Raw genomic sequence first — 27,877 nt, 5'->3', positions numbered from 1 at the left:
TAATCACAAGATTGGTTCTCCAGGTACCCAGTCCTCATCCTCAGGTGACATAGGTGCTTTTAGAAGTTAGAGAGAGACAGTTTTATTGCCCTCATCACTGGTGTTCCTAGAGTTTTAGGAGCTTTGTGCCAGAAGCAGAGATGAAGACCAAATATATAATTCTTATTATAAATTGCAGTATCATAGTTACTGTAGATTTTGGGTATATATTCAGTTTAAATATTTTTATTCCTTCCCATTGATTTTGATGATGTTTTTATTCTTATTAGTACATAACATTGCTTTCAAATGTGAGTTCTTCAAAGCACACAAAGAATATCTTTTTCCATTTTGTTTTGTCATGTTTTTCTTTTCGGCTTTTTCTTAGTATCCTATAATTTTTATTTTAATTTAAATAATGTATATATAGCCATTCAATCTTTCTTTTTCATTCATTGAGTTTTTTTTTTAACTTTCTGTATTATGGTAAAATATATAACATAAAACTTGTTATTTTAACCATTTTAAGCATCCATTTCAGTGATACTATGTTCGCAGTGTTGCACAACCATCACCATTATCTGTTTCCAGAACTTTCTCATTACCCAGACAGAACCACTATACACATTAAACAATACCTCTACATTTCTCCTTCCCTCCAGCTCCTAATAACCTGGAATCTGTTTCTTGTCTCTATGAATTTGCCTATTCTAGATATTTCATATAAGTGAGATCATAAAATATTTGTTGTTTTGTGTCTTACTTGTTTCACTTGGCATAACATCTTTAAGGTTCATCCAGCATACATGATAATGTATCAGAACTTCATTCTTATTTATGGCTGAATAATATCTCCATCATATGTGTATATATATACTACAATTTATTTATTCATCTATTGATGAACACTTGTGTTTCCATCTTTGGCTATTGTGGATAATGCTGCAGTGAACATAGGTTTATGGATGTGTGTTTGAGTTTTTTCAGTTCTTTGGGGTATATACCTAGGAGCAGCCTTGGTGGGTCCTGTGATCATTCTATGTTTAACTCTGAGGAACTGCCAAAGTGTTTTCTACAGCAGCTGCACCATTTCATATTCTTCCTGCAATGCACAAAGTCCCAGTTTTCTCCACATCCTTACCTATACTTGTTATTTTCTGGTGTTTGTTTTGTTTATGTTTTAAATTTTTTTTTGCTTTAATTTTTATTATAGCCATCCTAATGGATGTGAAGTGGTATCTCATTGTGGTTTTGTTTTTGCATTTCCCTAATGACTAATGATGTTGAACATCTTTTCTTATGCTTATTAACCATTTGTATACATTCTTTGGAAGCTGTAGGAATTCATTATTTTCTTGATATTGAGCTCTTACTATATGATTTGCAAATACAATCTGGATATTGAATCAGTATATAATATGATTTGTAAGTAGTTTATCTCATTCTGTAAATATTCTTTTCCCTTTCTTGATAATGTCTTTTGATGCACAAAATTTTTAATTTTGATTCTGATTTACCTGTTTTTTCTTCTGGTCCTCAGGCTTCTGGTGCTTTATGTAAGAATCCATTGTCAAATTCAAGCTCATGAAGATATGCCACTATGTTTTATTCTAAGAGTTTTATAGTTTTAGCTCTTCTATTTAGGTTGTTGATCCATTTAAGTTTTTACATATGGTATGAGGTAGAGGTTCAGCTTCATTCTTAGGCATGTAGAAATCTAGTTGTCCTAGTACCATTTGTTGAAGAGATTCTTCTTTCCCCGTTAAATGGACTTGGCACCTGTGTCAAAAATCACTGGTCATTGATGTGTGGACTTATTTATGGATTCTCAATTCTGTTCCCTTGGTTTGCTCAGTGTGCCAGAACCACACTGTTTGAGTACTGTAGCTTCAGAGTAAGTTTTGAAATATGAAAGTGGGTATCCTCCAGTTTTGTTCTTTTTCAAGACCAATTTAATGCCTTTTGCAGTTCCCCTATGAATTTAATGACCAGCTTTTTCATTTATGCAAAAAAAGACTTGGAATTTTGAGTGAAATTGCATTGAATATATGATCATTTAGATAGTATTGATATCTTAACAGTTTGTCTTCCAATCCATGAATATGGGATATTTTTCCATTTGTTTGGATTTCTTTAATTTCTTTTATCCTTGCTTTACAGTTTTCAATGTACAGGATTTTTATAGTTTTGGTTAAATGTATTCCCAGGTACTTAATTCTTCAGATGCTGTTGTATATGGAATTGCTTTCTTAGTTTCCATTTTAGATTACTATTGCGGTTGTATAGAAATACAACTGATTTTCATGTATTGATCTTGTGACCTGCAACTTTGCTAAATTTATTTGTTACAACTAGTAGATTTCTTGTGGATTCTTTGGGAGTTTATATGTTACAGAATCATGTCATCTTTGAGTATAGTTTTACTTCTTTTTTCCTGACTTTGATGCCTTTTTGTTTTTGTCTAACTACTCTGTCTAGAAGTTCAGTACAATGTTGAATAGCAGTGGTGAAAGTGGGCAACCTTATCTTGTTCCTGATCTTAGTGGGAAAGCTTCAATTCTTTCAACATTGATTATGTTGTTACCTGTGGGTTTTTCATAAATTACCTTTTTCCTTTTGTTTCCTTTTGTTTTGTTTTGTTTTGCTGGTTCTTATTATGTTGGGTAGATTCCTATCTATTCAGTTTTTTCTGACTGTTTTTATTGTGAAAGGCAATTGAATTTTGTCAAATGCCTTTTCTGTGTGTATTGAAATGATCATGTATTTTCCTTCATTTTATTACATGATGTATTACATGGATTGATTTTCTTATATTGGCCCACTCTTGTGTTCCCAGGATAAATCCTACTTGCTCATGGATATATGATACTTTTAATAAACTCTTATATTCAGTTTGCTGGTACTTTTTTTTTTTGTTTTGTTTTGTTTTTTTTGGTACTTTGTTTTTTGTGTTTTGTTTTGCTGGTACTTGTTTGAGGAGTTTTAAATCTGTATTCCTAAGAGGCATTGAGTATTATAGTTTTCCTGTGGTGTATTTATCTGACTTTGGTATTAGAGACTTTCTGGCCTCCTAGAAGGAATTAGGAAGTATTCCCTACTATTATTCTATTTCTTGGAAGAGTTTGAGATAGACTGCTGCTAATTCTTAAGTGTGTGTGTGGTAGTGTTTTGCTAGTCATCTTTTTTTCCCCACCCCCAGTCTTCTTTTTTAATGTAGGCAGTTACTGCTACATATTTTCCTCTCAGCTCTGCCTTTGCTGCATTTCATAAATTTGGGTATTGTCCGCTTCTGTTTTCATTTGTCTCTAAGCTCTTTTAGCAAACTTAAGATGGTTGTTTGAAGTCTTTGTCTAGTAACTCCACTCTCTGAGCTTCCTCAGCAGCTGTTTTGGCCAGTATATTTTATTTCTTTAAATGGACCATCCTCCCCTAATTTCCTGTTTCTTTGTATGTCTTGTGATTTTTTTGTTGAGAGATGGATTTTTTTAACATTAAAATTTTCTTTAATTAAAAATTTATTTTGTTATATCAGTTTCAGGTATATAATGTAATCATTCAGCAATTTTGTACATTACTCATCATAGTAAGTGTCCTCTTAATCCACCTTATTTATGTTACCCACCCCCGGCACCCACCTCCCCTTTTGTAGGCACCAGTTTGTTTTCTGTAGTTAAGAGTCGGCCTTTTTGTCTGTCTCTTTTCTTTATTTTGTTTTGTTTCTTAAATTCCACATGAGTGAAATCATAGTATTTGTCTTTCACTTAGCATAATATCCTATAGGTTCATCTAAGTTTTTGCAAATGGCATGATCTCATTGTTTTTTATGGCTGAATAATACTCCACTGTATATATATTCCACTGAGTAATATTCCACTACATCTTATTTACATATTCATTCATTGATGGACACTTAGGGTGCTTCCATACCATGGCTACTCTAAAAAATGTGGCTATAAATATAGGGATGTATATACCTTTCTGAGTTAGTTTTTTTTATCTTCTTTGAGTAAATGCCCAATAATGAAATTATTAGATCATATGGTAATTCTATTTTTAACTTCTTGAGGAACCTCCAGACTGTTTTCCACAGTGGCTGCACCAGTTTGCATTCCCACTACAGTGCACGAGGGTTCCTTTTTCTCCATATCCTCGCCAACACATGTTGTTTCTTGTCGTTTTGATACTAGCCATTCTGACAGGTGTGAGGTGGTATCTCATTGTGGTTTTGATTTGCATTTCCCTGAGCTAAGTGATGTTGGGCATCTTTTCATGTGTCTTTTGGGCATTTGTCTTCTTTGGAAACATGTCTATTCAAGTACTCTGCCCATTTCTTAATCAGATTATTTTTTAATTATTTGAGTTCTCTAAAATATATTTTGGATTTTAATCCTTATCAAATATGTCATTTGAAGATATTTTGTAGTTTGCCTTATTGTTTTGTTGATGATTTCCTTTGCTGTGTAAAAGCTTTTTGTTCTGATGTAGTCCCATTTTTTTGTTTGTTTGGGGTTTTTTTGCTTTTGTTTCCCTTGCCTGAGGCATATCTAGTAGGAAAATGTTGGCCAATGTCAAAGAAATTACTGTGTGTATTTTCTTTTTCTTTTCTTTTCTTTTTTTTTTTTTTTAAAGATTTTATTTATTTATTCATGAGAGACACACAGAGAGAGAGGCAGAGACACAGGCAGAGGGAGAAGCAGGCTCCATGCAGGGAGTCTGATGTGGGACTCGATCCCCATCCTGGAACCCCAGGATCTCGCCCTGGGCCGAAGGCAGGCGCTAAACTGCTGAGCCACCCAGGGATCCCTACTGTGTGTATTTTCTTCTAGAAGTTCTGTGGTTTTAGGTTTCACATTAAGGTTTAATGCATTTTTAGTTTATTTTTGTATATGGTGTAAGAAAGTGGTTTAGTTTTATTCTTTGGCATGTAGATGTCCAGTTTTCCCAACACCATTTGTTGAAGAGACTTTTTCCTGTTGTATATTCTTGCCCTCTTTGTCATAGATCAATTGATCATGTAATGGATTTATTTTTGGACTCTGTTTTGTTCTGAAAACTGGATATTTTACTGTCATAGTGTGGTAACTGGAAAATCAGATTTTCCCCTTCCCTTGGGTGTGACTTTTTTTTTTTTAATTGTTGAGGGTTGTAATGGTCCGTTTGTTTCATGAGGACACTTAACTCTTTGTGCAGAGTATGTATTCCTTGTTGTGTGTGGCTACTGAAGACTGTTCCTTAACTTGCATTCAAGTAGTGTTTTTGACAGAGATTTCCTTGAATGCCAGGAGTGAGTGAGTGAGTGAAAGACAGAATGAGAATCTTTGCTAATTTTTGCAAACTGGCTCTGTGTTAGGATAGGATCTCTCTTCATCACTTAGGGAGAATTGCACTGACCCTGGGGATTAGCCCAAAGTGAAAGCTTATGTTTTTCTCAGGTGTTTTTTGAGCAAGCATCTTACCCCTGGGTATGTGTGTGGCTTTCTGAATTTCCCAGTTAGATGTGTGGTTTTGAATGCTCTAATTTCAGAAGGAAACTGTCTTTCTAGCTTTTCATCCTAGGCTGTAAGGCAGTCTGTTGTCTGTCTCAGCAGGAATCTTTTTGCCCTGTACAGCTGTGGGTAGTTGGTCAGTTTTACAGTTTTCAAGCATTGCTCATGGCTTTTCCAGCCTCGGGGAGATGCATGTGAAACAAACTAGACCCGGCACCCTACAAGAGTTCTGTGGGCAGTGCCCAGACTGATTTATAACAGATGTATACAGTAATTTGCAAATATGATCTGCTATGCTCCTTCTAGAGCAGAGAGTCGAGATCCCACACTGGAAATAGGGACTGTCATTTTTCGTGGCAGCTACCAAGGGGGGAGGAAAGAGTGGGGCCAAGGCAAGTAAAACACCACAAAGCTTTCCTACAGTTTATAAGTTGCCTTTAAAAAAAAAATATTTTAGATTTGTTTGATTGCTATAAACCTTTGACTCTTAGAGTTCTGACAGTTTTGCCTGTTTCTCAGTGTTTCTGTCAGGAGGGGAGATTGGAGCTGCCTATCTTGTCATTTTGCTGATGTCACTACTCTTTTTGGCTTTTAAACCATTAAGGAATTAGATACAAAAGTGACTTATAGGTCAGGGCACTTCAGAATTAGAGCTGATGAAGAAAAATGACTTTTACATAAGCTTGTACTGAAATAGTTTCTTAAACTTACTGTTTTTTCCCTGGGTTAGGCCTTCTCGTTTCATGGATGTGTCGTTACGGAGCTTTTCCCTGTGTTGTGACCTGTTAAGCCGGGTTTGCCACACAGCAGTCACGTACTGTAAGGATGCTCTAGAAAATCATCTTCATGTCATCATCGGTACACTTATACCCCTAGTGAATGATCAGATGGAAGTTCAGGACCAGGTACTGCCCCAAATCATCTTTGCAGAAATATTTGAAATAACATTGATAAGAGTGTTCTTGAAAGGCAGCTCCTTTCAAAGCTGAATGTTTTGTTTACTCAGTGTCATTAGACATTTTAGTGAAAATATTCTCTGAAAAATGTTTGGAAAAACATTTGCAATGAATTAATCTTTGTAATAATGTAATTACAGAGTACCTAGTAATTTTGAACTAACGAATAACTTAATAGTTTCTTAGGTTGAAGTTTAGAGGTAATAAAAACCAGGACAGCCATTGACACCGCTGTAATGGTGAGGTCTTACGTACACAGAATGTTCCAGTAGTACTGGCATGTGTCTACCCCAGTGCCCATCCTGTAGCAGCACCTTATATATTTGTTGAATCATTTGAAAGCACAGAAGTCATAGGTGGTACTATAGAAGTAATTAGATCCTTTTCTTGGAACTGGGTTAGTAAAGTTTTTATCATTTATTACAGTTGTTTTACTTTAGAATATAATTAAACCATTTTTTCTTTTTATTTTTTTTAATTGTTTTGTTGTTTTACTTTAAAATATAATTAACCATTTGGTTGTTTTACTTTAAAATATAATTAACCATTTTTTCTTTTTATTTTTTTAAATTATGTTTAGGTATTGGACTTGTTGAAATACTTAGTGATAGATAACAAGGATAATGAAAACCTCTATATGACAATTAAACTTTTAGATCCTTTTCCTGACCATGATGTCTTTAAGGATTTGCGCATTACTCAGCAGAAAATTAAATACAGTAATGGACCCTTTTCACTTTTGGAGGTAATAATTATTCTATCATCTGACTTTTTTGAAAACTTCCAATTCTCTAAAAATAAAAACTAAATATTTTCTTAAAATTGTGATTAAAAATAACATGAGATTTACCCTCTCAACAAATAAAAAAACTGAAACAATATATCCTCTTGTATTGCAGTAAAATGACAAATATCAAGGTTTCTTGGTTAAGATCTGAAATTAATGAAGAAATATGATCTAAAATATGCTTGATTTTCATACACATCAGATCCATTAAAATTACCATCTGATCCTTTAAGAGACAATTTAATGTTTGAATTAGAGATGACATTTGCCTTTTTAAAGAATTTTTCAACTTTTAATCTTACTTTTTAATCTCTATAAACTTGAAAATTCTGTTCAGATGTATTTTTTGGTATAAATGTTATAATTTTATTATAAAAAATATTATGTCAGTATGACAATGTAGTTAAATTGTACTACAATGTCGAACTAGAGTTACAGTCCTAAATAAGTAGAGATTTAAGCTTTTCCCTTGGAATATGCTATTCCAATCTTAAAATCTTAAGTATGTTATCATGAGAGAATCTGTTGGAATTTTAAGTGGATAAATCTTTGGCAGATTTGAAATGGAAGAAGTCATTTATTTCTACCTCAGGTGGTAATAATAGTGATATAAGTCAATGTCTATAAAAGGCACTTACTAATTTCTTTCTTTACGTTTTATTCCACAGACTTCATGCATGTCCAAAAAGCAGGTTACATTTCTAACTAATTTCCTCTTTTAGGAAATAAACCATTTTCTCTCGGTGAGTGTTTATGATGCACTCCCTTTGACAAGGCTTGAAGGCTTGAAGGATGTCTGCAGACAGCTCGCACAGCATAAGGACCAGATGGCAGACCTCATGAGAGCATCTCAGGGTACTGATGTTAATGACATGGGTTACTTGGACCTATGTCTTTTCAAAAGAGTCTTTTCTAGATTCTTGATCTTTAATAGCCGTGAACTTAGTTTAGACTCTGGTCAGGTAGTTCAGACCTTATAGTTTCTCATCTAACCATAAATGAGATCGTAAATGGTCTCCTCATCTTGAATTACCCCCATTTTATCCATCCCCTACACCTCTACCACAGTGGTTTCTCTAAAGCCAGATACAATCGATGGTGTTACTCTACTGCTTGAAAAGTTTTAACCACTTCCTGCTGTCTGAAAGAAACCTTTGAATTCCTTAGAGCCAGGCATACAGGCAATCTCTCCCTGCCTGTTGCTCCAAGTTGTTTAAATAAAAGAAATGTATCCCACTCTAAGTGTCTTAGCCATGTATGTGCATATGTATAATTGCATATGTATATGTGTTTTTCTATATTAACACACATTTTTGTATATGTGTTTCTAGCCTTTTTTTTTTTTTTTAACTTAAAACATTTTTATGTTGATTTGAGTTTAGATTATTGTGGTACTGTACTAAGGGAAACTTCTTCTTTCATTTCATTTTATTTTAATTCAATTTGCCAATATGCAGTATAACACCCAGTGCTCATCTCATCATGTGCCCTCCTTAATGCCCATCACCCAGTTACCCCCCTTCCCCTTCTGTAACCCTTTATTTCCTAGAAAGGAAATTATTTCTACTTATGTTTTGATTTTCATCTTTTGACCATTAATTTCCTATTTCTGTTGTGGATTTTTTTTTCCCCAGTAGTTTTAAAAACTAATTTGGGTTTTGATCATATGAGTTCAGAGTTTGTAGTGCATTCGTTCGGAGGTGCGCGCGTGTGTGTGTGCGCGTGTGTAAAAGATGAATACTTCTCTCTTTTGTTCTCATGTGTTTGGGTAATTCATTGGTCCATACCTGTCTTATCTAATACAGCCACTAGCTGTTTTTAGCTATTTAAATTTCAGTGAATTAAAGTCTAATAAAATTTAAAATTTAGTATCTTCAATCGTGCTAGCACATGTCAGGTTCCCAGTACTAACTAGACTAGTGGCTATTGTTGGACATGTTGTAGAATATTTTTCTCATTGCACAAAGTTCTATTGGACAATGCTGGTGTAGACTAGATGCTAGGGGTTAAAGACCAAAGTGAGCTTCTAAGGTCTCTTGTAGGTTAATGTTGAATGATTTTTGTGTTTCTAACTCTTAGTGATTTTGTTAAAGTATTAACTGGTTTGCACAACTTCTTAGGATATTACTCTTTCTCTGTCTGCCAAATACTGCTGATCACTTTTACATGGTTCTGTTTTATAAGGTAGTTCAAGTACACTCACTTTTTTTTGACCTGCTCATGATTTAAAACTTTGTTTTTTAGAAAAAGTGAATGAAAATTTTCTAGTCAGATAATTTAATATAAAACATACTGTAAAGAAATGCAATTTCTCCATCGTGGTTGAAACTAATTTTTTCAAAACTGTTCGTAGATAACCCGCAGGATGGCATAATGGTGAAGCTCATTGTCAGCTTGTTGCAGTTATGCAAGATGGCAGTGAACCACACTGGTGAAAGAGAAGTATTAGGTAAGCTCTTTGGCTAAATGAATATGAGTTTTTGTGTTTCATTGGTCATCTCTGTTTTCAAAATCAGTAAAAGTTTGTCATTTGGAATAATAGGGAAATGTGAAATGCTAGTTGAGTTATATTTCTGTTTATTTCAAGTGTCCCTAAGCAACCCTCCTTTTATATTTTCCTTCCTTAAACATTTGCATAAAGTGAAAAGTTAATGATTTATGTGTGTACATAACTGTTCAGTAATTTGTGTTTTTAAAGATTTTATTTATTTACTCATGAGAGACACAGAAAGAGAGGCAGAGATACAGGTAGAGGGAGGAGAAGCAGGCTCCATGCAAGGAGCCTGATGCGGAATTCGATCTTGGGAATCCAGGATCATGCCTTGAGCCAAAGGCAGACACTCAACCACTGAGCCAACCAGGCGTCCCCCTAACTGTTCATTTAAAAATACTTTTATGTTTTTAAGAAAGTCAGAAATAAATATTTGTAGTGTTATGTTGCAAATAAATTGATTTGTACTATATTTTGTAAATATAACTGACTGGTGCTTCATCTTTTTTGTAGGACGTAGTAAGCATGAGGATTTGGAGGGCTGGGTGAATTAAACTCAGACATTAAAGCCACATCCAAACCCTTTCCTGCCACCATTTGAGGGGTGTCCTAGTGTAAGATAAATGGCCACCATACGTCCTATTTAGAAGATGTGTTTAGGCTAAGTGATCACAGGATGGAAATACTGATTGAAGTCAGCTTGAGGTTGTTATGGCAGCATTGTTTCAAATAAGGAAAATTGGAGGAATAAGAGGTCTTTCACAGATTCTACTTTCTTTCAATGGAGTCTATCTTGTCTTTTCACTGGGAGCCTAGTATCTAGGACATTTTTTTATTTATAAGTTATTGTAACTGAAATATACCTTACATACAGAAAAGGATACAGATAATAGTATCTAACTCGGAAGTTTTTCATAATCAGAAAGTACCTGTGCATCTAGCTAGCCCTCAGACTGAGAAACAGAGCCTTTACCAGACCCTGGAAGTTTCGTTTGATCAGGGAACTCAGACGTGTCCTGTCTGTAGTGGTGCTGTTTCCAGGGACAGACCTGATTTGCTCCAGGAGTCCTGAGTGGCTTTCCTGTATAACAGAAGATTTTAGTTTGGTGGTACATCATTCTTAGTGGTGAAAGACTAAAAGCTTTCACTCCCAGGTCAGGAAGGAAACAGGGTTGCCCACTTTTCCCAGTGGTGGCCCAAGTTATACAGGAGGTTCTAGCCAGAGGAGTGGAACAAGAAGAAAAGAAGAAGCATCCAGATTGGAAAGGAAGAAGTAGAACTGTTTCTCTCCACAGATGACACAATCCCATATCTAGAAAATCCCAGAGACCCTACAAGAAATTGACTGTAATAAAGCTAATAAATGACCTTAGCACAACTGCAGGATATAGGATCCATATGCAAAATTTAGTTGTGTTTCTGTACACCAGCAGTGAACATCTAAAAAGAAAGTTTTATTCCATTTACAGTTCTGTTTATAATAGCATCCAAAGGAATCCAGTACTTGGAGATAAATTTAATCAAGGAAGTGAAAGACTTGCACACTGTGTTAGAAGCATGTCAGCAAGTACATGCCATACTCAAGGCAGGAGGAGCTAGGGCTGCACCTTTTGAAAGGACAGCTGTCAGAAAATGTGTTTGTGTATTGTAGTAAATCCCCTCACGGCTGGGAAAGAGTGTGAGGGAGTTCTCAGGCACGCAGGAGCTGCTCTGTCATCCTCTGCGTGCTGATAACATAGGTGGAAGAGAATGTGTGTGTCAGTTTTCACTGAACTGAGTGTTTAAGATTTGTGTACTTTGTATATATAATACCTCAAAAATGTTTTAACAGTTTTACCATCTGTTGATACTTTCGTATAGTAGCTGTGTTTAGACTTTCATCCTTACTGTCTACTTTCTGTTACTAATTTCTCTCTCCTGGATAGGATTTTATATGGGAAAATATCTTTGGCCCACTGATACAATACCCTTAATCTATTCACAATCTTTGAGAAACCACTTAAATCAGGATGCCTGGGTGGCTCAGTGGTTTTAGCGCCTGCCTTCGGCCCAGGGCGTGATCCTGGAGACCCAGGATCAAGTCCCACATCGGGTTCCCTGCATGGAGCCTGCTTCTCCCTCTGCCTGTGTCTCTGCCTCTCTCTCTCTCTCTCTCTCTGTCTCTCATAAATAAATAAATAAAATCTTAAAAAAAAAAAAAAAGAAAGAAACCACTTAAATTTTGAAGGATGACAAAACATATTTTTGAAAATAGAAAATTTGTTTAATGGGAGATCTTTTAGCTACAACTGTACTGAAAAGGAATTTCTAAATATAGAGGCTGTTGGAAGCTGCCTGGGAGAAGTGGGTCCTGTAGATTTCTCTACGATAGCCATACAGCATAGCAGAGATATATCTTCTATTAAGGCCTCTGAGTTATTTGAAGATAAAGAACTTCAGTGGACCTTCATCACATTGACCTACCTGAATAACACACTGGTAGAAGATTGGTGAGTATTTAATAACACTGAATATCTGATGGCACCTACTTCGTCTGACTATAAGGAGATTGATACTTTACATAAATAACATGTCCTGAAACTAAAGCATTCTCCTTTAAGTGACCATACTTTTCTTTTAATCTCTGAAGCCCTACTATGTGCCAGGCACTGGATTCACTGATGAGCATATCAGACAGGACCCATGTTAAATTCTAATGAGAGTAGACTAAACACACAATAAGAAAATTTTCAGGAAGTTCTATACAGAACATTAAAATAGAATTGCAAAAGAGGATGTTTTGGGCACTTGTCGAAATCAAAGGCACTACTCTCTCATTGAAAGTATTTCTATCCTCTTAAAATAAGTCCTAGAGAAGCAGCTTCTTAACTCCAAAAATCTTAAGCCAAGCAGACAGGGTTTTTCTTTTGCCCATTGATTTTCTTTATGCTGAACAAAATTGCAGCAGATTCTGTCCTGATTTCTGCTTGGTGGCTATGAGATTACATTTGCTTTCTGTGCCCCCCACTCCTGCAGTGATTACTAACTCAGGTTTACTGAAGGAATAGTACAAATTCTTTGATAATTTTGGCTTTGATGCTATAGAATTTTTATTTATAGATGTAAAATTTTCTAATGTAAAAACTGCCTGACATAGTTGACCTTTACAGTTTGCGGTTGAATGACACAAGTTTGAACTGTTTGGGTCCACTTATATGTGGATTTTATACACACACACACACACACACACACACACAAACACACACAATATGGTACCGTAAATGTATTTCTCTCCCTTATGATATTCTTCAGAACATTCTCTTTTCTGTACCTTATTTTGTTGTAAAAATACAATGTATAACACATATAAATATGTTAATTGACTATGTTATCTATATGTCTTCTTGTCAACAGCAGGCTATTAGTGGTAAAGTTTTGGGGGAGTCATGATTTATATGCAGATTTTGACTGTGTGGGGATCAGTGCTCCTAAGTTGTTCAAGGTTCAACTATAATATAAATTTAAAATTTTAGATTTAAATTTTTTATTGGAGGTTACTTCACATTCATCAATAGTTGAAATACTTTATAGGCATCTGAATTATATATTTTTCAGTGTCAAAGTACGATCAGCTGCTGTTACCTGTTTGAAGAGCATTTTAGCCACAAAGACTGGACATAGTTTCTGGGAGATTTATAAGACGACGACTGACCCCATGCTGATCTATCTACAGCCTTTTAGAACATCGAGGAAAAAGGTCTCTCAAATAATAAATGTTTATTGAATACCCACTGTATCTGGAAATTTCTGTTTGTTGTGGGAGTAGAAAGCTTTTACATCAATCCTATGAAATCCATTGATGTTAGGTGTGGTTTGTAGGTTTTGTGCAACAAGCAAGTGTATATGTCTATAGAAAGTTAAAGTATCACAGTCCTTTAGTGAGATATAAGATGACCTCTAGGTTTCTCCCTTTTTCCACGTTAATATCCTACAGCATTTGACCGAGAGTATTCTGAAGGATATTTAGGAACTCTGCTTTTCTTTTAGTCTAAACATTCCTCTTTCATATTTTCTTTTCATAAAGCAAGTAGGAGATAAACAGAATTTTCACCAAATTAACTTCAGGACATAAACCCATCATTGTAATAGTCTTTTAAATATATCATAAATATAATTTTGGTCTTAGTGAAGTTACTGGTAATAAAAATTATTAATAAGATCAGTAATACAATCTGTAAAACACTGTAATTGTAACATTTTGAAATCAGTCCTCTGTGGTAGACTTGAGCTGGTTTTGTCCATGAGACCAGTGAGGCAGAGTTTGTGTTGCAATGAGCTAAGAGTGGACTCAAGTATCCTGGTGTGTAGACCAGTAATTTTTTAATCATACCACATGGCCTTCCATATAAACATAGATGTATTTTATGTTACTCATTGCCTCCAGATTAATTTTTGACTATATTTAGTTTGACTTGGAAACAGATTTTATACCTAGATATTTGTTCTGTATAGGAAAGATAAAATGTATTTCTAATTACCTTACTTACATGATTTGACTATTTTCTTTCTAGTTTTTAGAAGTACCCAGACTGGATAAAGAAAGTCCTTTAGAAGGCCTGGATGATACAAGCCTGTGGATTCCCCAAAGTGAAAATCATGATATTTGGATTAAAAGGCTGACTTGTGCTTTTTTGGATAGTGGAGGCACAAAAAGTGAAATTCTTCAATTATTAAAGCCAATGTGTGAAGTAAGAAGATTAATTAGTCTGCCTTACTCCCTTTCTATCTGTCCTTTTTATATTTGACCCTTCTCTTAATAGTCTTTGGTTGTCCCATTCCCTTTGGCTTCCATGCACATGTTTGTGCTTGTCTTTCTAAAAAGAGTGCTATGGTAGGGCACATCTTCAGGAAACATCACCTGCGCTTGGCTATTGGGAGTCCATCAAATGGGGCCCAGGGAGACCTCTGTTTAGTTAGAACTTTGTGCAGTCGGTTTCAGCTGTGGGGTAACTGCATACTGGATGAGCTCTAAAGGGTGCCTTGAATAATTTGTTACTAATGATTGTAAATTACTTATTTTAACCAAAAGTCTGCTCTCTTTTTCTAAGCTTAATTTTTAAAAAAAAGTCATTGTCATTTACTTTCCCTCGTATACTTTATTAAATAAGAAAAAAGAGCAGTTAACATTACTTTTTTATTTTTATCTATTATTTATTTATTTGTTTTAAAGATTTACTTAATAGTGTGTGAGCAAGCGAACAGTTTATTTCTCTTCCTCCACAGGAAGGGCAGACATTTAACTGAATGTGCCTCCCAGACACCCCTGCTTTTTAATTTTTGAAGGTACAATACAGTTTATTTCAGTAGAGGTAAAGGTCTGTACCAAATCAAACACAGAATTGGTATACTTTTATCAACTATGCCATCCAAAACAGTATAATATAAAAATGCTCTAAGACTTTAATGCTAACATAGTTTATATAGTACCATCAAACACGATTTAATGACAGTGTGAAAACAAAGTATCTGACTAGTTCAATTAAAAGTAACTGGTGACGTGGATAGAACTAGAGGGTATGATACTAAGTGAAATAATACTGTCAGAGAGACAAATACCATATGATTAAATTCATATGTGGAATTCAAGAAACAAAATAGGGAATGTAGGGGAAGGGGGTTAGAAAAGAGAGAGGAAAATAAACCACAAGAGGCTCTTAATGGAGAACAGATTGAAGGTTGATAGAGTTGGGTATGGGATGGGCATTTAGGACACTTGTGATGAACACCAAGTGTTGTCTGTAAGTGAGGAATCACTGAAGTCTCCTGAAACCAATTTTACCATATATGTTAGCTAACTAGAGTTTAAGTAAAAGCTTGAAATAAAAAAAATTTAGAGAAAGTATTTTGATAAAGTGCCCTGATTGAAAGCAGTTTATAAAGCAGTCCTTGCTTCTACAGAAATGTTAGCAGTGAATAAATTATCACACTGTCAGCATTATTTCTACATTGTACTTGTGCTAAGAAGAAAAGAAAAAAGTGTACATTTGGTAATCTGTCATCTGTTCTGTGAGTGTGGCGTGTCATGAATATATAAAGAGGACACCTTGACAAAAATAAGATTGAGGACTATTTTCATATACCACAAGTATTAAAGTACTTTCTACACTGTGGAGTATATCACAAATAAGTACCCAAATTATATACGCAGAAATTGGTTTATTAAACACTTTAACCTGACTATTTGTAGTTTTTCACTGAGTATAGAAAATGCACACCAAGATCAGATTTTCAGCTTTTCTCTTAAACTTTGATTCCCATTTTCCTTTGTAGTAATTTAGAAAACTGTGTGTTATTAGCAACACTTTTCAACTATGAAATTTTATTTGCAGTAGTGATGTGATAATTGCATTTGTAAGCTTTATCCTGTTTCATTATATGCAGATGACCTAGATTGGAAATGAACAGGTGTCATGTAACTAATGTGTTTGACATCGATACTCTGGATTTCTTTGATTTTTCTTAAGTGCTGCCTGGTACAAGATACATGGAGTTCCTGGCAGATTCATCTGTCTTTTTTTTTTTTTTTTTTTAATTTATTCAGAGGCAGAGAGAGAGAGGCAGGCAGAGAGGCAGAGACACAGGCAGAGGGAGAAGCAGGCTCCATGCAGGGAGCCCGATGTGGGACTCGATCCCGGGTTTCCAGGATCACACCCCAGGCTGCAGGCGGTGCTAAACCGCTGCACCACCGGGACTGCCCTCTGTCGTTTTTCTTTAAGTCTAATGTGCCAGTAATGGGGAATGAAAATGTTAAGTGAGATATATTATTTTCCCTCAGACTATCTGCTCAGTGTGTCTCTCTGTGTTCTTAGGTGAAAGCTGACTTTTGTCAGACTGTGCTTCCATACTTGATTCATGATATTTTACTGCAAGATACAAATGAGTCCTGGAGAAACCTGCTTTCTACACAGATTCAGGGATTCTTCACTAATTGTTTCAGACACTCCTCACCAACGAGCCGATCCACAACCCCTGCAAATTTGGATTCTGGTATTCTGTTAAATTTCATTTAACATTTATACTGTTAATGCATTTATACTGTTAATGTTTCAGTTATAGAGAAAGATTTGTTTGAATCCCTTAAGGATGCTTTATTATCTTAACTCCATAACGTCTCAATATTTATTTTCTCATCATCTGTAGAATGGAGATGAAAGTCGTAGCCAGGGCAGCCTGGGTGGCTCAGCAGTTTAGTGCCACCTTCAGCCCAGGGCCTGATCCTGGAGACCCGGGATCGAGTCCCACATCAGGCTCCCTGCATGGAGCCTGCTTCTCCCCCTGCCTGTGTCTCTGCCTCTCTCTCTCTCTCTCTCTCTCTCTCTCTGTGTCTCTCATGAATAAGTAAATAAAATCTCTTTAAAAAAAAAAAAAGAAAGAAAGAAAGTCGTAGCCAATGTTCAGGGAGATAACATATGGAAAGCCCCCAGGATGATTCTTGACACATAGTGATGCCTCAGTGAATTTTGGCTTCTAATAACAGAGCAATGCACTGAGCATTTGGTGTATATCAGGCCTTGTGCTCAGCACTAGCACCACAGAAGGAAGGGGACTCCCTACCTTCTAGCAGTGGAGAAAGAACCTTTAGACAGGGCAGCCTGGGTAGCTCAGTGGTTTAGCGCCACCTTCGGCCCAGGGGGTGATCCTGGAGACCTGAGGTCAAGTCCCACATCAGGCTCCCTTTGTGGAGCCTGCTTCTCCCTCTGCCTGTGTCTCTGTCTCTCTCTATCTCTGTGTCTCTCATGAATAAATAAATAAAATTAAAAAAAACAAACCACACTAGCAAAAATAAAAATAAAAATAAAAAACAACAAAAAAAACCCCAAATAGATTAGATTATATTTTATTTACTTATATAAACTGAGCTTCAAAATAAATGTTTTCCATGGGAAGAGTCTATTACAGAACTTCCACCAGGAGCAGGAACATTGTATTCACATAATACATATATGCATACCTGAGGGCTCATCTTGGGTCAGTTTTTCAAACCAAAAATTAAAGAAAAAAATTCACAAATCTATAATGTTAACTTACTGTCTTTCATATGTATCATTGGCATATTTTATGTGCAAACATAAAGCCAGGTACAGATTCACTTAGTGTACTTGAGACCAGTACAGTTCTAAGACAAATATGGATTTGTGTGCTGTTTTGCTGCCACTAAATTGCTCTTCTGAATCTTGAATGTGGTTCTTGTCACTTTGGTGTAGGTTGCGATCACACGATCACATGATGTAGTCAGTGAGTTTGTGTGCACAGCAGTGGTCTGTCTTATTCAGGGGTGATCCCGAGCAGTGAGTACATAAAAGATCCTCGAGGGGCACCCAGGTGGCTCAGTCAGTGAAGTGTCTGCCTTCGGCTCAGATCATGATCCCTGCCCAGCGGGGAGGTGCTGGGCTGACTCTCCCTCTCCCTCCCTTCTCTCTCCCTCTCCTTCTCCCTGTCCCTCTCCCTCTCTCTGCCTCTGCCCTTCACTTTTGCACTCCCTCGCTGTCTCTGTCTCTTAAATAAATAAAATCTTAAAAAATAAATAAAGATCCTTGATAAATATTTACTGAATTGGTAAATTAGTCCCCTTCAGAAATAAAATACAAATTGTAATTAAATTCTCAGGTTTTATTAAGCTTAGTAGTTTATTCTAAAAGAATAAGAAATGCCATTAAATTCTACTTATTTATTCATATTTATTAGGAACCAATTTTGTGCCAGGTTACTGCCTTCCAGAAGCTTATAGCATAGAGGGAGACAGACACACAGGGAAGAATGTGTATAAGCAAGTCTGTCTGGGACTGAGGGGAGCTATCTTTCTTTGTCAGAGTCAGAGCACTTTTTCCGATCCTGTGTGGATAAAAAATCACAAAGAACAATGCTGGCTGTCGTGGACTACATGAGGAGACAGAAGAGGTAATGAAGTGAATATTGCTTTTGGAGTTTGGAATTTAGAAGTGTAGCTTGTTAACTGCTGGTTGAATTTTAACATGATTAATTTAGATGATGCTGCTGCAAGGTGCTGTATTTAATTTGTGTGATGCTTATATCATTTTGAAATAATCTGTTTTCAGGGTGGTTCTTTGGTTAAGAACTTCATAAGATAAAAGTTTCTTTACTAGGAATCATGGTCCTCAAAATGGTTCAATATACTGTGGCAGTGTTTATTTTCTTGATTGTGATAGTTTTATAGTATCATGTCTTATTCCTGTTACTATTCATGGGATTTTTACCAGTGAGTGCAGGAATTGCTACCCTGAGTGGTCTGATTGGTTTCTGCTGCTCCAGAGTTGACTGGAGCTCTGAAGAAAGTGTAGTCCCCCGTTAACTCAAGTAGGTGGAAATTGATGTCTCAGGTGCTGGTGGCAGCTGTTGGGTGGTAATGCTTGGTTGGTAATGCCTGGGAAGGAGAGGCAGGGGAAAATGAAAAATCCCTGAATTCCTTTTGTTTGTACCCCGCTTATCCATCCCACTCCCTCCTTAAAGAAAGAAATGTTAGGTCTGTCAGCATATTTGTTTCTAGTTAGAAACAAAGTTACTGATTCACTGTCTTGTCTGTATCAGATCCTCTTCTGAGAAAGCCCATAAAGAGCTTTAATTGTAGCTAGAAACATCTCTTTTCTTGGTGTGGGGAGGCACTCTTGAATCATTTAGTTTATCATCTAGGTGGAATGGTGTTGATGTGGGCACTCCCTGGAGAAGATAAAATTCTTGGTATTCGGTTCTCATTCTGAATAGGCTTCAACGAAGAGTTTGAGAGAATATGGATAGAACAGAGGGTGTAAGGACCTGGGTTCAAGTTCAGGTGCCACAGTGCTCAGGAGCTGTGTGTGATCTCTGAAGTTCAGGTTCCTCAGTAGCTATGGTTAAGTTCAGCACTTTACTCATCAGCCTGAGAAGCATCATTTCATCATTGCAACGATTGTTGATGCCATGTGTTGTCCCTGGGCTTTACAAGTGAACAAACTGAAGCTTGAAAAATTAAGTTGCTGCAGATGATACAGCTTGTGTGTGTGTGTGTGTGTGTGGGGGGGGGGTTGTCCAGCTAGATTTGAACCAGGTTGTACCTTCTAAAACCAGTGCTCTTAACCAATCTCTTGTCACATCTCATATATAATATTGGTTTTGGAAAAGGTATTATGTATGGCCTCTTCCAATGCTGACCTGTTACCACAGGAGATTTTGATTTACTTCGAAAATGAACTGCAATAGGAAAAACATGTAATTGTGTCTTAGAAGAAACAATATTATCATTCAGTTGGCTACGTAAAAAGATTTGTGTGTCAGTTGCTGTTCTGTGCAGCCTGTTCTTGGCCTGTGACCCATGGATCCCTTGGTGGAGGGCAGGAGTGAGCCCCACATTTGTGTGAGCTGATGCCCCATTGCTTTCATTGTGTGTGATCCATGAACCGTCAGAAATAGGGCTCTTCAGCCACAGTGTCTGAGAACATGAGAGCTGTATACTGGGGACATGTGAGTTCTGGTGATTTGAATGTAATTTCTTTTTAACCAGCACTTGATACCACTGTGTTCTAGAGCAGCAGACTTTTCTCTTGACAGTGAAGTTGTAATGACTGGATGTTACATTTTTCTTTAGACCTTCCATAGGAACAGTTTTCGATGATGCTTTCTGGCTGGAGTTGAATTATCTAGAAGTTGCTAAGGTAGCTCAGTCCTGCGCCGCTCACTTTACAGCATTGTTCTATGCAGAAATCTACGCAGATAAGAAAAGCATGGAAGAAGACAAAAGGTAATGAATAGGATGCATACCTTTGGTTTTCTAAATTGATGTTGACCTTGTTTCAGTTAAATATATAGTTTGTTTTGCTCCCAGTCCTTCATTTGAAAGACATCTCAGAGAGAAAAATCTTTTAAAGTGAAATGATAATATTTTAAAAGAAATAAGTAATTATGCTCTGAAATAAAACAGAGATGTTTATTATTTAAGAATTGTGGAAATTCTCAGATAGCCAACTCCTGAGGGACAGAGACCCTTCTCTCTGTATTCCCCACAGCATCGGGAACTTACTATAAGTGATCAAAGATAGTTTTGTCATCAGTGATTCCCCAATTTCACTGAAGTTCATTTTACCAATACTCCTGCTTATTCAAGATCCATTTTACTTGTTTGTAAAGTAATGTAACTGATTTGTTTCTGTGACTAGATCACTTTGATTACTTTGCTATCTCCCTGTTTCTACTAATTTAATTAGCTTTTCCTCTGAGTTAGAACTCTTATAAGAGCCAAGCAGGTGTTGTCCTAGAGTAAAAATACTGCATTATCCCAACTGCCTTCCTCAGATCATGCTCATTTGACATAGCCTATTGTTTATTTTTGTTGTTAGCCTCATTTTCCAACTACAAAATCATTCATATTACAGAATTGAAAGAACAAAGTTGTATAGTATTGCTACATTTCTCTTACTTATTACTTAAAGTTTCTACTCTGGATTATCCTTAACCTGGAAGCAGTGTGGTTCTTAGACTATGGAAAACCGGGAGGCAGTATTCAAATTCTACTCCAGATATGAATAAATTAGTGTACCTGAGCTGATTTCTTAACTCTCTGGCTTCGTATTTAATTTCTGCTTTTCAACTGAAAACAAAAACCTACAATATGTAGGTACTGTGTGTAACATGAAATTGATACGTTCACAATCATTATAGACTTTATATGAAGACAGTTCTGTTCTTTAAGTGTGTAATGAGTAAGGAATTGATTATTGCTTATTTCTTAGAGACTTAAAATTTGAGTCAGGATCTGTATAGTAATTATGATCTAAATGTGTTTCAGTATCTTGGTTTCACAGTATAGTATTTTGTACTATTTAGGAGTGAGTAACTGAGCTCTTCTTTGAGCATAAATAAAATCACCTTAATTTACAGATAGATGATTGTATGGAATTTGGCACATTTTTGCAAAAGTGCTTGTTTAATAAGCAGGTGAGCCTGGATTTTATTTTGGTTAACATTAGGAATGAGTCCTTGACAAATAGGGCTTGCTGTTTGGTTTTGTTGTTTTCCCCCAGGTTCCTGATGGCAAAGGAAGGGCACACAGATGAGCTGGATTGGGGGTAGGGAATGCTGGTTTCTTCAGAAACTGTGTTAGGTTTCCTACAGTTTTATTTATTAACTTACTGCTGGGAACAGATGAGATTTTCAGGTTAGTGTCCATAATTTTTTAGAAAGAAATCCCAAACTCTGCGAAACAAATTTAGCTGAGAAGTGTTCACTGACAGCGTCATTTTAGTGCTTCTGATCCATGAGGCAGTGACAGCTCGGGTCTGACGGCTTGTTTTTTTGCCTGTAGGGTGAACAGACTTGGACTGGCAGAGTCATAACCCCCAGGACTGTCCCCCTACTTTCCACTTTTCCTCTGAAAACTTTTTCTGCATAACTTGCCAATAAGGAAACTGTCCCATCCACATGGGAAGGTTGGATGTTGTCCGTGCTGTTTTGGCACTCCACACTCTGTGCTCCCTCCTTGTGTTTTGTGTTCATTGTTTGTTGGATGGAATTTTTATCATAGGAGCATGAACCCATAAATAGAGTTTATTTTCCTTATTTTTGAGCTTTATGACAAATTATATGTGTACTTTTCTATGACTTGTTTTTCTGCTCAATATTTTTGTAATATTTATGCTGTGTGTGGCTGTACTTCATGAATTTGTCACTGCCACTTAACGTTCTAGGGGGAGGACACACTACAGTTCATTTGCTCATTTTCTGATGGTATATACTTAAGTATAAAATTACTGGGTTGCAGGATATGCAAAATTTTAGCCTCCTAAAAGATTGTGCCAAATTGGCTTTTAACATGGTTATACCAATTTGCATACTTCTCAGAAATGTAGTTTATGAGGAAGTAGACCAGTAGAAATCCTTACATTTAAGGAAGGGAGCCAAACAGAAATAAGGTGTTAGGTAATAATGGAATCACTATTACCCACGATAAGATGTATTTTATACTTTGGATTATTATTGTCATAAACTGTCCATAGGCATGATTTCTGAGTTAAAATTACTTACGGGACAGAATGTCCTCTATATAAATGCATGGTTTAAAGCTAAGGTCTTGGAGTCTACAAATCCGAGTTTTCATCCTATCACTTACTAGTTTTATAATCTTGGGTGTGGGTAGATCCCACTGATGCGCTTCTTTCTCAACACAGTATTATAAGACTTCTTAATTTTTTGCCAGTTTATCAGGTGTTAAGTGGTGTCTTGTGTGGTCTTTATTTGTGTGCCCGTGATTATGAATGAGGTTGAACTTCAGGTAAGAACACTGTCAGAACATTTAGAACAGAAGCCATGTGGCCTTCCTCTATATCAGACTGTCATTAAAATTTGATCTCCTTCAAGAAAGTAATACAATTTTTTTTCTATTCTAGGTGTAAGTCGTATAATTTAGAGTAAATGGTTCATTATGTTTTAACTGTGACCTTGGTTAGTTTTTTTTCCCATCCAAGTCTATCTATAGTATATATCAACAAGCTTCAAAATAGTAGATTCTTATTAAAAGAAGTGCTCTTGTTACAAACAGAAGTCTTACGTTTGAGGAAGCAAGCCAGAATACAGCTATTTCTAGTTTGAGTGAAAAAAGTAAAGAAGAAACTGGAATAAGTTTACAGGTAAATATTATAGAGACATTATTATTTGTGATACTATTTATTTTATATTTCGGATTATTATTTTGTTACTGAGATTATAGAGATGTCATTTGATTTTCAAAGTGACATTACTATTTAGACTGAGTGTCATATACCTTAAGTTCATGGTTTGAAGGTTAGACCTTGGAGTAGCAGACAGACTTAGTTGTAAGTTATTAACTTACTCTGCCACTTAGTTGTAAAATCTTGCACAAAATTACTTACAACCTTGAGTTCCTTTATCTGCAAATTGGAAGTAAAACCACCTATCTCATGGGGTAAATTTATACCGTATCTTTTCTGCCACAGTAGCCTGTTGATTTTCTTTATAGCATTTAACATTCGTAATCATATATTCATTTGTTTACTTGTCTCTTGAATGTCACATCTTAGGGCAGATGGCTTCTTCTGTAAATCTCTGAATGTCCACCCTCACTGAATCTCTGGTCAGTTCATTCCTCTGAAATGACTTGTGTCAGCCCTTCTGCTTTGCCTGAAGCCCTGCTTATCTCGTCCTGCTTGTTTTTGAAGAAAACAGGGGACAGAGAGAAGAGGTCCCACCACCTTCCCCATCAGATATGAAGTCTCTCTGCGTCTGTTCCCCCAAATACCTCCTCTTTTTAGTCCAGATGGTCCTTTCTGGACTAGACGTTTCATTTTTATGAACTCTTTCTCAGAGAATTAGTTCTTTACTGCGCTGCCCTCCTCTGAGTGTGTACACAGGTTTCCACACTCCTTTGAGAATCACCCCCTCAGGGGCGCCCACTGACTCGGTTGCTGGAGCATGCAGCTCTCGATCTCGTGGTCATGAATTCATGTCCCATGCTGGGTGTGAAGCCTCCTGAAGACAAAATAAAATCATCCCTCTTCAGACAAACACAAAGTCATTTCCCTCTGCCCTGTGTTCTCTTCCATCCTCCCTTTCTGGCCTCCCTTCCCTTCACAGCCAGACTTTGTGAAGGACCTTCCACGCTCCCTCAGGCAGCACTTGCTAAAGCTCTCCCCACCCTCCCGAACTTCAGGTGACTAGTAGAGGGTCACCTTCCCTCCAGCGTCTTCCTTGATGTTTTGTGAACATTTAGGACCCTCAGCCACACCTTGTGTGAGGTGTGTCCTCTCTGGGCTTGTCCCATTCTCCTTTCTCTTTTCCCTTTTTGCTTTTTTATAGTCCTACCTGAGTTCTTAGAGTATTTCCTGTGTTAAGACACTGTATGAGGCTTGGGTCCTGAATGTTCCAACCACAAAGGGCTCAGTTTGATGTTTGTGAATATAAACAGTTGAATTAGAAGTATAGAATTATGCCAGTATTGGTAAATTTGTATGTAGTAAGTATCTCCCAGAGCAAGCACTATTAATAAAGCTCTTGTTTGGTTTTCTCTGCAAAAGTTTCTAGCTTTTTCATTTTTTTCTTTCCTTTCCTCTCCTCTCCTCTCCTTTCCTTTATTTTTCCTTTCCTTTCCTTTTTCCTTTCCTTTCCTTTCCTTTCCTCCATGCCCAGTGTGGAGCTCAATGCTGGGCTTGAACTCATGACCCTGAGATTAAGACCTAAGCTGAGACCAAGAGTTGCATGCTTAACTGACTGAGCCCCCCAGGCAACCCCATTTTCTCTTGTTTTCTATTTTCATTTTTATTTTACTGAGATGATTTTAAACAATCAATTTTGTGCAAACTTTACAACAAAGATTTGAGTCAGTAAGCCACTTCTTTATCCATACCACATTTTATCAATTGTAATACAATGCAATTTTGAGTTTTCTTTCAAAGAAAAATTCGTGACCTTTATTTTTACTACATTCAGTTTTCAGGAGTCAGATTTTGCAGACATCATTTCCCATGTACAGTTTTAGTCGTTAATAGTATTATTTGTTTTTGTTTTTACTGTTTTTTTTTTTTTAATTCTCAGTCTTTTGTGAATCCATACAGATTTTAGGATTGTATATTCTAGCTCTGGGAAAAATGCTGTAGTATTTTGACAGGGATTCATTTAATGTTTTTGTTTTAAGATTTTATTTTTAGGTAATCTGTATATCCATCGTAGGGCTTGAACTCATCACCCTCAGATCAAGAGTCACATGCTCCTCTGACTGAGCCAGCTCTTCTGACTCACATGATTATTTTTGTATGTGTTAAAAGTCCGATAGATTGGGATTGATTTCTTATTTAAATTCATGAAATTGTGAGCAGTTCATTTCAGGGGAGTCAGTCATTCTGTTCTCTGGAATCAGTTTGTTGTGTTCAAAACTTTATATTTTGGTATCACTGTCTCTTACTTTTATAACAGAGTTAGGAGATACATGTTGGTAATGATAAAATTTCCCATTTGCTAAATTCATAAAGTGATATTTTTCCTCTCCCATTTTTGTTGCTGCCGTGTTTTTAGGATCTGCTTTTAGAAATCTACAGAAGTATAGGAGAGCCAGACAGTCTGTATGGCTGTGGCGGAGGGAAAATGTTACAGCCCCTTACTAGGTAAATTGCGTGTTTCTAGATAACGGTGTGGTAATTCTGTCTGTGAAGGAGTTACGTGCATGTAAAACTAAAAGGCATTTTGAAAATCTTTCTTTATAGACTGCGTACATATGAACATGAAGCAATGTGGGGGAAAGCCCTGGTTACCTATGACCTTGAGACAGCAATCTCCTCATCAACCCGCCAGGCAGGAATAATTCAGGTGAGTTATTTTCTGCCCTGGAGAAGCACTACTAGTGGAGTGCTGACATGATTTTAACGTGTCAGTGGGGGCACACTAGAGGTGAGAGTGCAAGTTACCTGCTTTTCAGGCATTGGGCTAAACTCCAGAGGGGGACACACAACTGAATTGGGTGGAACATTGACCTAAAAGATCATGTAGATTTGTTGGTCACAGTCTTGTTAGCTGACAGCAGAAGACATTCTTCACTGTGCAGTGTGCCATGGGGTGGATGGGTCTCATGTAAACTGTTCTCATGGTTTGCGCTAGAGTTGGGCCCAAGGGCCATCCTTGTGCTGCTGACTGATGTTCTTTATCCTTAGCCACTCCCCCATCATGTGGCAGGGTCTTGTGAGCTCCATCTTTGTGTTCTGGGGGGAACATACTAAACTGTGTTTTGGGATTTTTGTGATGTGTTGTCAAAGTTACTTTTCCTGTTTGATTGCTGTTTCTCTAGTTCTGTTACCTTTGAGTACTGAACTTTTTTTTTTTTTTTAAACTGCTTAGGCCTTGCAGAATTTGGGACTCTGCCATATTCTCTCCATCTATTTAAAAGGATTAGATCATGAAAACAAGGAGTGCTGTGCCGAGCTACAGGAGCTCCACTACCAAGCTGCGTGGAGGAACATGCAGTGGGAGCACTGCATTTCTGTCAAGTAGGAAGAACCCAGACATTTTTTACTACCATTTCTCTAGTTGTAAACAGGAAATTGTTTTTAATCTCACCCTCTGAGGGGAACGGGTTGTGTATTGTATGTTTTATAGATGCTGTCAGCTGTAGACATGCCTGAATGCTTGACTAGGACAGCAGTAAGCAGTGACTATGCCTACGTTTCAGTTTCACCTTCCTCTTAGCCAGGGCACCTCCGCTCCCACCCCCAAGATGTACTTGAAAATAGCAATCTAAAATGTATATTTTCATGAACGACTTTTTGTTTATAAATTCAAGAAAAATATAGTCCTTTCCCTTCCCACTCCCTGCTGCAGATTCTTTAGTTAGTCACATTGCTCTTTTACTGGCTGGATGGTTCACAGAAGACTGCTTTATTGATAAAAGGTTTTCTTTTGTAAAAGAAACAGGAAACAGGAAGATACCGTTTATAACCTAAATGTAATGTCACCATTTTTTTTCTGAGTGGAAAGCCAAACGCCTCATCCAATAAAAGGTTCACTTTTATGTAAAAATAAAATAATTTTTATGTCAAAATAGATGACAAAAATACCAAATAATGAAATCCTATTAATTATATGTTGAATTGCCTTCATTGAAAAAATTTCATTAATTGAAATGTCTTTCAAATTTCAGACCATTAGATTGCTGTAAAATTAGAGATTTGCTCTCATATTTTTACAGCATTTTACTGTAGGAGCCTATTCGTGCTTGCCTCTATAAATCACCACATCCCATCCTTCCCTCTGCTGGCTTCATTATGGGCACGTGGGCTTCCTCTGTGTTCTTCCTGCAGGCCAATGTATTTCCACCTCAAGGCCTTACATATATCTTGTTTTTTTGCCGCTTGCCATGCGTGTGGCTTCTTTCATTCAGATTCTAGTTTAACAGTGTCCCATCTCAGACTTCTGCTGACCACTCATCCAGAGTAGCCACCCAAGAATTCTGGTTCCTCTTTTAATTCTTCACATGTCGTCATTACTGTCCAATAGTTTTCTTATTTATTGTCCATCTTCTCCAAACCATAGCATGAGCTCTATGAGAAGGACGACCTATCTGACTTGTCCACTCATGGATTCCCCTCTGGAATCTGGTGCCTGGTGCCTGGCACACAGTCGATGTTCACAGAGTCATTAAATGAGAAGATAG

At 36.7% G+C, this 27,877-nt stretch overlaps 1 protein-coding gene across 4 annotated transcripts in view; it reads left to right on the top strand.

Moving 5' to 3' along the window:
* Nucleotides 1-27,877, top strand: part of ATM (ATM serine/threonine kinase) — a 116,652-nt gene that overhangs the window by 56,797 nt on the left and 31,978 nt on the right. For all 4 annotated transcript variants that reach the window (XM_049110009.1, XM_049110011.1, XM_049110010.1 and 1 more), the window contains 14 exons: nucleotides 6,196-6,370; nucleotides 7,002-7,166; nucleotides 7,931-8,063; nucleotides 9,562-9,657; nucleotides 12,017-12,188; nucleotides 13,294-13,435; nucleotides 14,250-14,426; nucleotides 16,548-16,725; nucleotides 18,549-18,636; nucleotides 20,318-20,470; nucleotides 23,264-23,351; nucleotides 25,750-25,838; nucleotides 25,938-26,040; nucleotides 26,566-26,714. In XM_049110009.1, the coding sequence (XP_048965966.1) occupies nucleotides 6,196-6,370; nucleotides 7,002-7,166; nucleotides 7,931-8,063; nucleotides 9,562-9,657; nucleotides 12,017-12,188; nucleotides 13,294-13,435; nucleotides 14,250-14,426; nucleotides 16,548-16,725; nucleotides 18,549-18,636; nucleotides 20,318-20,470; nucleotides 23,264-23,351; nucleotides 25,750-25,838; nucleotides 25,938-26,040; nucleotides 26,566-26,714 (1,908 nt within the window). The remainder of the gene's footprint in view (nucleotides 1-6,195; nucleotides 6,371-7,001; nucleotides 7,167-7,930; nucleotides 8,064-9,561; nucleotides 9,658-12,016; nucleotides 12,189-13,293; nucleotides 13,436-14,249; nucleotides 14,427-16,547; nucleotides 16,726-18,548; nucleotides 18,637-20,317; nucleotides 20,471-23,263; nucleotides 23,352-25,749; nucleotides 25,839-25,937; nucleotides 26,041-26,565; nucleotides 26,715-27,877) is intronic.

This window comes from Canis lupus, chromosome 5 (genome assembly GCF_003254725.2).
Source record: "Canis lupus dingo isolate Sandy chromosome 5, ASM325472v2, whole genome shotgun sequence".
Classification (NCBI taxonomy): domain Eukaryota; kingdom Metazoa; phylum Chordata; class Mammalia; order Carnivora; family Canidae; genus Canis; species Canis lupus.
This window is presented reverse-complemented; position numbering and strand designations above follow the sequence as displayed.